The sequence below is a fragment of the Alligator sinensis genome, unplaced genomic scaffold, assembly GCF_000455745.1.
Source record: "Alligator sinensis unplaced genomic scaffold, ASM45574v1 scaffold267_1, whole genome shotgun sequence".
NCBI lineage: Eukaryota > Metazoa > Chordata > Crocodylia > Alligatoridae > Alligator > Alligator sinensis.
Window position 1 is genome coordinate 681,709 of NW_005842100.1, and position 9,910 is coordinate 691,618.

Consider the following 9,910-nt stretch of genomic DNA (forward strand, 5'->3'; position numbering starts at 1 on the left):
CACTGCTGCGGGAGCTGGGGCCAGTGCAGGCTGGGCTGCGTGGCCTCCCTGCTGGGCCCGGGCAGTGCCGCCGCTGCCAGGGCGGGCTGGGCTGCACCGCCTCCCCATGTATACGCCACCGTGGGTAATACACGGGTGCAGTGTATACACAGACTTATTTACAAAAATACAATTTTCCGTGGGTTATACGTGGGTGTGACTTACACTTGTGGGCGGGGTATATGCGCAAAAATACAGTATTTGTTAGTCTCAAAATGTACAACCACTTTTCATCCATTATATCCCTTTTGCCCTGCAAAAAAATTGGCATCAAAACAAAACTGAACCCCTTTGGCATTCCCATGAAGGTGTTAACTGATTTGCAGTTGTCGTTTCATAATTTATGCCTATGGCATGCAGGCTGGCTAATGAGACTTTCTGTAAGTCTGTATTGGGTTAATTCAAAAGAGGGCTGTCAGGAATACAGGTCCAAAGGAGGAGATGGCTTCAGATGCCACTTACTAACTGGCATTTGAGTCCGTTAGGGACAATCACAGACGCATTATTCTGAGGACTCTGGTTTCCTCCATGTCTGAGCTTTCAGGGCTGGTTTGCCAAGAATGGATAAAAATCAGCCATCACAGAAAAAAAACCCCTGATATTAAGTTTAAAGAGGCAACTAGAAAAGTGAGACACTGGGTCATGTCCTGTGTGGTGGTGATGATGAAAGCTATTGTGGGCTATTCTAGATTACAAGGGGATGGTAAGAGACATTCATATAGGCTGTCTTAAAACCCCTTTTTCTTTACAAGCTTTGTTCTACTGCATTGTGTTTTATTTTAAGGTGACTCCTTGATCAGGAACTATAGGGAAGGCTCCTAAATCCCTGAACTCAGTTGGATTTGCTCAGTAAGGACAGCCAATATACAAGGCATTATAAGTCCAGACCCTGATTTCAATGAGAGAAATTTCATCCTGAGCTAAGCGAAAACATGAAGCCTAACATGTTAAGATATGCCAGTGGTTTTCAACTGGGGTGCATGAGACCCTCTCATGGGTGCCGTGAATCAGGCACTATGGTGGCAGTAGCCAAATACAGCTTCCCTGCATGTAGGGCTGTAGCACAAGTGGGCTCCTGCATTAGGGTTCTCCAAGAACCCTAATGCAAGCAGAAGAGCTGTCTCTTCCCAGTCCAGCTCCCCCCATCCCCACTCCATCCTCCTCTCAGAGGCACCTGGGACAGTTCCATTTGTCTCACACACCTCAGTTTCCAGGGGATACTGTGCAGAGTTGGACTGGGAAAGGCTCCACCATGAACCAACTCTCCTGACTGCTTCAGGTTTCTCAGATCGTCCTAATGAAGGAGGAAGAGCATGCACATGCCATAGCCCTTCCTACTCTGGCTGTGCACCAGGTATGTGGGGCAGTTTTTACCTAGCAGGAGCTACCTCTGTGGTTCTCAACTGGGTGTAAGTTGAGCATAACAATGGTTCTCAACTGGGAGTGCTTCCGCTTTCAAAAAAATTAGTGGAGGGATGCCATGACTCAACCACTGGGATATGCATTTGAAACTAGCAAGGGGAGGAGGTGCAGCTAGTATCTAGCTGTCATTCCTTTTAGAGGTGCACCGATACATCGGTCCATATCATATCAGCACTGATAAAAGGAAAATTGATGTTATTGGCAGTCGGCTTTTTTTGGCTTATGTGGCCAATAATGTCAATAAATGCAGCATGCATGTGCACAGCCGCAGCATGCATGCGGCCAGGAATGCAGCCTAGCAGCTTGAAGAGCAGCACCCGGTGGGTAAGTCTGTGGGTGGGTAGGGAAGAGGCATGGGGAGGGCACAAATTGAGGTCCCTGTGGTGAGGGAGGAAGTGGGACTGGGGCAGGGGTATGTGCTGCCCAGCCGGGGCAGAACAGAACAAGTGGTTTCTTGGGGAGGGAGAGAGGGTGTGGCTCCTGCCACTGTATGCACCCCTGGGGGAGGCATGGGCATGTACCGCCCCCACCCAGATCTGTGCATGGGGTAAAGGTGGGCTGCCTGTTGTGGGGTTGGAGCTGGGGGCAGTGCCAGGCTTTTTCTGGCAGGGGGTTTGGGCCTAGGTTGCACTTGGGCCAGGTGGTGTTGGTACAGGGGTGGGGAGACTATGGGGTGGGCTACAGCCACCCCAGAATTCTCTAGCCCCTCTCCCAGCACTGCCGCCGCCCAGCCCGAGTATAGCCCTGGCCCAACCCTCCTGCTGAGAAGAGCCTGGCACCACTCCTGGCCCTGACCCTGCAGCAGGCAGCCCACCCTTGCCCCATGCACAGATGGGTGGGGGGGAGCACGTGCCACCCGTGCATCCCCCGGTGGTGCATGCAGCAGCAGGAAACCCCCACCCCCTCTCTGGACAAGCCACTCATGGCTCTATCCCATACTCTGCCCTGGCTGGGCAGCATCTGCCCCTGCTCATGCCCCAGCCCCACTCCCTCCCTCACCGTGGGGGCCTTGATCTGCCCCACTAGACACCCGACTCACCCCCCAACAGACTTGACAGTGGCTGTCCAACCTGCCTGGCTGCACATCAGCAATCAGACTGGTATCTGGTGATATAGCTCGTTAATAATCGGCCATTGGTATTGGCCCCAAAAATCCTTATTCGTGCACTCCTAATTCCTTTTTCTTACTAGTTTTAAAATATAAGACTTGATCTGTCCAGAGGTTTCTTGATGATAGGACCTGGTCAAGGGTTGTTTTTTTTTTCCTTTTCTCTTCTTTAAACTGACTTGGACTATATGTGAGGGGAGAAGAGAGAACTACTTACCTAAATCTTTTCCAAATCCAGATTGTTTGAATCCACCAAATGGTGCTGCCACATCAGTTTTATTGTATGTGTTGATGAAAACTGTCCCTGCTTCTAGTTTTTCACTGACATAGAGAGCTTTGTTTATGTCTCTTGTGAAAACTCCTGAAGCTAAGGCGTATTCTGTGTTGTTTGCTTGTTGCAGCACTCCTTCAACATCCCTACAACAAAAAAATAATCAGTTTGGTTCACTGATAGGTCATAGAGAGTCAAGACCCTGATTTGTAACTAGTGACCCCATAGTTTCTGTGCAGCCACTCCCACATCCCCCAATCTTCTCTAGTGTTTTAAAGCTGTGACTAGCAAGTGCTAGTCTACAGTTATCTGTCAGATAATGTGGCAATTCTTATTCTTGTCTCTAACTTGTAAGGCTTACATTTCAGAATGGTTAAGGTTAATACTGAAGAATCCCAAAGCAAGTGCTGCATTATGCATATCAGCTTTGTGCAACTGCAGTTGAATCCAAGGAATAAGCAAAAATATTTGCAAAGCAAAACTTTCCATCGTAAGAGTGTTTTTTGCTTAAAAATAGCTCTTACTCCATTCTTATGGGGAATATTACTTAAATGCACACTCCTACATTTGATAAACTTCCATGCCATTTTCAGTGTGCTAGTTTCTATTTTCTATTTTCACCTCATCCCCAAACAGCTCTGACAATTCTTGGTTTGAAAGATAAAGTGACTTTTTACAGTGCAGTAATTTATAAATTTGAGAGGTGCTTTCAAATGAGTTTTCTACAGTTTTAAAATTCAATATTAAACTCAGTCCAATGTAAATAATTGCATAGAATACTGGTCTTTTTTCCCTAAGGGCAGAATCCAGCCTTGTGATTGTCATTCCCAATTCCTAGGGATCTGGTGGACCACAGAATAAGCAGGGATTTTTTTCATCTGTTGTTAGAATGCACTGACTTCTGGAACATTAGTCCAGCAGCATGTATTAATGCCACACACAAGTCTGTGGCAAAGCAAACCTGAGTTGAGGGCCTTTAAATCCTAAACAAAAAAAAACACAAGTTTGTGATTTGACCAGGATACTGCAGTTAAAAAAAGAAGACTATTCAATATTTAGCTTAATTTGAAAGATAGCACCTCTAGCAAAGTAGGGTGCAGGCATAATATAATTACTACGTAGCAACTGATTTTAGATTGTATTCTGTAGTAAGGCAGGTACACAAGCTGCTCTCATGTTTTCTTCACAATAGACAATATTACAGTTCCTGACCACTAGGTGGCATGGGAGCAGCTTCATTGAGCAAACAGCTACTAAGTTGACTAGGGGAATAGATGTATACAGCCAGTCCAGTAGTATAATTTACAGCAGTAAACCATCACTTTTAATTTTTTGAAGGGTAATTTTACCATGGAGTGAACTGACTTAGTCTGGTGTAAATCTTTTTGTCTGTTCCACTGTTGCCACAAAGTCAACTGAGTTGCGAGTCTACCCCCTTGGTGTCCCCAAGCTAGCTGTTGTAGCTTTAGTTTTGTAGTGACTTAAGGAAAAGGGTATCACAGGCTTCATTCAGCACCTTCTTGTGCCATAGAGGGTTCCTTCCCACAAATAGACTCATATGGACTTAGGAGTGTTGGCAAGATGAAAGCAGCAGGTGTTAGGACTGTGTAATTTTACATGAGTGGTAGAAGAGATGAAGTAAAACCAAATGCTACATACCCATCCTTAAACTTAGAAATTACCATTACAGGACCAAAAGATTCTTCCTGGGCAATATACATATGATCTTCAACATCTGTGAATACAGTGGGTTCCATGAAGAAACCTACACAGGACACAGGAAAGGCATCATTTGTGAGTAAAACATTTCTTAGTTTGCTTTGTTTTCTTTCTCTTGCTTTCTGGTATCACAGTGCCTCTATTTTCTTGTTCTGAGCTACTGAATTGTTACACAGACTTAAGTTGTAGATCAGAAGTGGGCAAAATGGCAGATCGAGCCCACAGCTATGCTCCATTTCCTAGCAGTCCCTGCCCATGTGGCTCCTGGCTGGTCTCCATGGAGACCCTGGGACTGAGGAGCTGTGATAGCACCGGGATGGGGCAGAGCTGCAGGATGCTCTCTGCATGCCCCTGCCCTCAGAACTGGAGCTCTGCCCTGGCCCCATGCTGTCATGGCCCTGAGACCCAAGGGTCTCCACAGAGACTGGCTGGGAGCCATGCAGGCAGGACATGTGGCTGGGTGGAGGAGCTGCTCACCAGCTGGGACCAGAGCCCAGGATCTTGGGATAGTGAGAGCAGTGGGCTGGGGCAGGGCCATGATCTGCATGCCCCTTCCTGCAGAACCCACACTTGTTGCAGGGGCAAGTGAGCAGCATATCATGTCCCTGCACTATCACTGGCCCAAAATCCCAGGGTCTCCCCAGCCCCACCCACCCACCTTGCTCCTGGCCATGGCCCCATCCCAGCTGTATGCCCTGACCATATGGATCCCACCCCTGGCAGTGGATGCAGGGCAGATAGGCCAGGGTGCCCAGGCAGTGGGGCTGGGTCCAGCACCAGCAGCCAGAAGGAGCCACCTCTGCAGGGGTTACTGGGAAATGGAGTCAGCCACAAGCAAGATCTGGCTAATGAGCTGGATTTTGCCCACCTCTGCTATAGATGATATCAGTCTCCTCTATACATTTTCCTTTGGCAGGGAAGGGTATGCATAAAATGTGGTGTGAAAGCGTCTACTTTGTTAGATATAAACTGAGTTTACTTAAGAAATGGTACGTCAGCAAAACCTTCTAGATTAGATGCAGTTTAAACCGACTTTGTTGCTATAATGTACACTGTGTTTGCAAGCAAAACAATTTATGCTAGCAAAAGCACATCTTTGTCAGCTTAACTACCTATATGCTGAGGTTATTGCCAGTTCAAAAATGCCGGGGGGGGTGGAAAATGGCCATGTTCCCTAGTGTTATTACTATACCTATACTAGCAAAACTGTCTAGTGTAGAAATGCGCTTTCAGCCTCAATACAGCAGGTGGTGCCTCAGCTTTACAGCTTAATATGATGGGACTTCTGCCACCAAAGTCCCACACATTAAACCAAGATCCCAAGGGATAACAAGGTCTAATGGCCATAAACTCCAGGAAGGCTGATTTAGACTAGGCATAAGAAAAAGGTTATTTACAGTGTATGCGTCCACGGTCTGAAACACACTCCCTGCAGAGGTGGTGCAAGCACCTACTCTGGACTCTTTCAAAAAACATCTGGATATTTTTCTTGCTGGGATCACTTGATTGCAGCTGACCCCCTGCCTATGGCAGGGGGACTGGACTTGATCTCACGAGGTCCCTTCCAGCCCCTAATGCCTATGAAATCATTCCTCTCAGTGGCTGTGTCCAGACAAGCATGGACATGCAGTATGTGGCACTGCAGACCCATCTGCAGCACTACACACTGCACGTGCAGGCATTCCCCACACTGCCACCCTGCAGCATGGGGGGTGGAGGGGGGGTTGACTTTGAGAGCCAAAAAAAAGTGGGGCAGTGCACATGGCAGTGTGCACCACCCAAAACTGAAGCCTGGCTGGCTAGAGCCATGCTCGGGCCAGTGCAGTTACTGCCCCCAGCCTCCCTTACCGCACCCGAGGTAATCTGCCACATGCCAGAGTATGTGTGGCATGGGTGTTCCCTGGGGACAAGCAGCAGCAGCACAAGGTGTGCCACTGCTACTTGTCTGTGGAGAAACTAATGTCCACACTTGTCTGGACGTGGCCACTGTGTCCGTGTGGAAAAAAAAAATCAGTCTTAGCAAAGAAATATCCAGCCTGCAATGTTGTTCATATGTAAATATGGGAAGAACTATTCAGTAGGAACCATTTTTTTTTCTTTCTGGTGTCCAATGATTGTTTTCAAGTTCAAAGGCAGCCTATTCTATTTGCAACTACTTCATTAGAGTCCTTAGGAATAGAAAATGTATGAGATGCAGCCCCTCAGCTTCTTTTGTACTGTTTCCATGATGGATTCCCCCTTATACTTCCCAGCAGGGGAGAGTCTAATATGAGTCTTTAGAAGGTAAATGTCCAAATCATCTCCAGAAAGTACTTTACCTGGTCTACATACTTGTCTTCCTCCATACACTAAGGTGGCTCCTTCTTTCACTCCCGTTTCACAGTATTCCAACAGCTTTTCCAAATGCGCCTTGTGATTCTGTGGGCCATGATCTGTGGATCTATCGAGTGGGTCACCAATTTTCATCTTTTGGATTTCATCCACCTTCAGAAAAGGAAAAGTTACCAAGCATGATACACTGGCTAATCTCTAGAAAGTGTTGAGTGCTCATGGCTGCCTTAATTTGTGTGCCTCACTTATATGTACCCTGAAGGGGCCTACCGTTCCAGAGCTAGAATGCTTAGCAGTTTCTGAAAATCAGGTTGCGTAAAATGTTTCCAGTTGGGCACCCTAAATCACTACTCTCTGTTGAGATTCTTGGCTGCCCTTTTTATTTCTTCAATTTCTTATGCTACCATGGCTGGCATCCAAAATGTTGTCCTTTTACCTAGCTGTCACACTCAATTCCTATTCTAATCAGGGATAAACTACTGTGATCTTTCATGCATAGATACTGGCCTCTGGCTGCTTTACCACTCCATCCAGGAAGAGCACAGACTATCTGCAGATGCTTCCTCAGCCTAATGGAGGGTGTCTGTGCCTGAAAGCTTGCTAAGAAGAATTTTTCCTGCTCTTTGAGTTGGTCTAATAAAAGATATCGAATTTACCCAAAGAACTTCATCTGCCTGTGTTCTGAAATATTGCTACATGATAGGCACTGAATCTGAAATGGAGATTGTTATATGCTCTAGTATGATTCCTGTTCCTCTTCCAGTCCAACTATTTTTTTTTTTTATCTTCACAGTAGTCTTAAGCCTCATTCAGTGAGTTAAAATCATTTTCTTAGCCTAACATATGACCAGCATTAACAGACTGTTGCCTTTAACTGTGTTGCTTGTCACTGCATTTCTTGTACAAGTGTCTCCCATTTGCATCTCTTAAAAATCTTTTTATACCTTCCTGCCACAAACCTTTATTTTTTCAGCCATTAACAGCAATGGAAGTTTAAATAACTGACACAACACCAAGACATTTGCATAGGTTTATGAAACTACTGGATATTTGCTTTACATCATTTCAAAATTTGTTTTAAACATAAGCCTTCTAAATATCTTACCACTCTCTTGACAAACTCATCATGAATTGATTCTTCCACAAACAGTCTGCCAGCTGCAATACAGTTTTCTCCCTTGTTGAAATACACTGCTCCCATGCCCTATTTTAGAAGAAAACAATAGGTTGACATCTGGTTTTGTTTATTTCTTATCCAGGCCTTTCCCTTCAGATGCACCTCTTGTTCTGTTTCGAACTTCTGTGTCTCGATCCATCAATATTTAAAGGGAAGTTATTAATATAAAACTCAGTGAAGGGGGAAAATGTTTCCTTACTTCTGGAATAAATCCCATCCTTCCTCTCTACCTGCACTGATCCATGGACATAGGTCACCCTTGATGCAGAACAACTACTACAGTTGTGCTGAGTGTGAAGGCTGGAGAGAAGATTTAGGGAACTGCACAATCTCTACCGAGTGGTGACCACAGCTCCAGGAGACCTTGTCAAGCATCACTGAGAAGGGTGTTGGCAGGGAGGCTGGGGAGTTGGAAATATTTCACTGAACTTTACCTTTGTTGGGGGTAGCAATCTGGTGGCTAGTAGAAAAGTACATGCCAGCACTCCATCAAATCCATGACAGACCTGTTATATCAAGCCTCTTAATGCAGATCCCATGAGGGAGGCAGAATTTGTTCCTTCTTACTATGACAGCTAGTGCCTGTCAATGCTTCCAGAAGTGTTTTACTTTACTTTAAAAAAAGAAAACTGTAAATATTTTTACATATGCTTCTCTTCTCAATGTGCTTCTCTTTTCTGACAGGCCATAGTACTGGCTGAGGCTGTTGCACTATAAAGAACTTTCAGGATCTGACTGTACTGCTAATTTATTTTTGGGGGCAGTTATTTTCCTGTTTTGTTCTGAAAAATAGAATTGCTACAGATAGCTTCATTATCTCCTTCTCAAGTTCTGCCTGTTATTGGAGCACTGCATATGCATAGAGCTCTGTAATAGTAGGTTTTACAGTTCTAACTGCAGGATTATAAACATGAATGATGAGTTCTTTTTTATAATGAATAATGTGGCATATGCTAGCATTATACTGAATAACAGATCTCTAGGAATAGCATATTATCATCTAAATTTGTTGTTTACATGTATTTGCAAATTTTAGAAGATCAATGTTAAGGTTGGGTAGGAAGCATAAGTCAGGGTGTTGGATGATGATAAATCATTAAGGCAGGGGCGGGCAATTATTTGGGCCTGTGGACCATGTAGGCAGTTCTGAGGATCTGTCACAGGCCAGTCAGCACCCCACCCCTCTGAGCAACAACCCAGAGCCCGCATGCCCTGTGGCTTCTCCCCACCAACAGCACACAGCCCCAGCCCCAATCTTGGCCCACACTGCGCCTGCTCCCGACTCACCTAAGCTGGAGCAGACCAGCCAGAACCCACATGCACAGCCCTGACCCTGGCCTGCCCTGTGCCTTCTCCAGGCTGCCTGCCCATGCTGAGCAGTGGCAGCAGCTGGGCAGAAGCTGCTGCTTGGCATGGGGGAAAAAAGTGGCCCCTCCTCACCACTGCTGGGCCCTTCTGCTGCAACCACCCAGAGCCCATGCCCAACCACTGCTGGTTCCTCTCTGCCGCTGTCTCCACTGCTGTCACCGCTGCCTCTGGGCCACCCAGCAGGGCAGCAGTGGCAGTGCAGAAGAGCCACAGGGCAGCCCAGACGCAGTCTGCAGCAAGGGCCCAGCAGCAACGAAGGGGAGGGGCTGCTTTTCCCCCCATGCCAAGCAGCAGCTTTTGCCCAGCTGCTGCTGCTCAGTGTAGGCTGGTGAGTCCAGAGCAGGCATGGGGTGGGCTGGGGCTGTGTGCATGGGTTCTGGCTTGTCTCCTTCACTGTGCCAAGTCCAGAGCAGGCGTGAGGTTGTGCATACAGGTCCCTGCCAGTACTATGGGGCTGGGGCCAGTGGCAGGAGCA

The 9,910-nt window shown here is 46.6% G+C and overlaps 1 protein-coding gene across 4 annotated transcripts in view; it reads right to left on the bottom strand.

Moving 5' to 3' along the window:
• ALDH1L2 (aldehyde dehydrogenase 1 family member L2) overlaps window positions 1-9,910 on the bottom strand; it is a 46,511-nt gene that overhangs the window by 1,219 nt on the left and 35,382 nt on the right. For all 4 annotated transcript variants that reach the window (XM_025204887.1, XM_025204888.1, XM_025204886.1 and 1 more), the window contains 4 exons: window positions 7,996-8,094; window positions 6,878-7,043; window positions 4,500-4,605; window positions 2,787-2,986 (listed from right to left, as the gene is read on the bottom strand). In XM_025204887.1, the coding sequence (XP_025060672.1) occupies window positions 2,787-2,986; window positions 4,500-4,605; window positions 6,878-7,043; window positions 7,996-8,094 (571 nt within the window). The remainder of the gene's footprint in view (window positions 1-2,786; window positions 2,987-4,499; window positions 4,606-6,877; window positions 7,044-7,995; window positions 8,095-9,910) is intronic.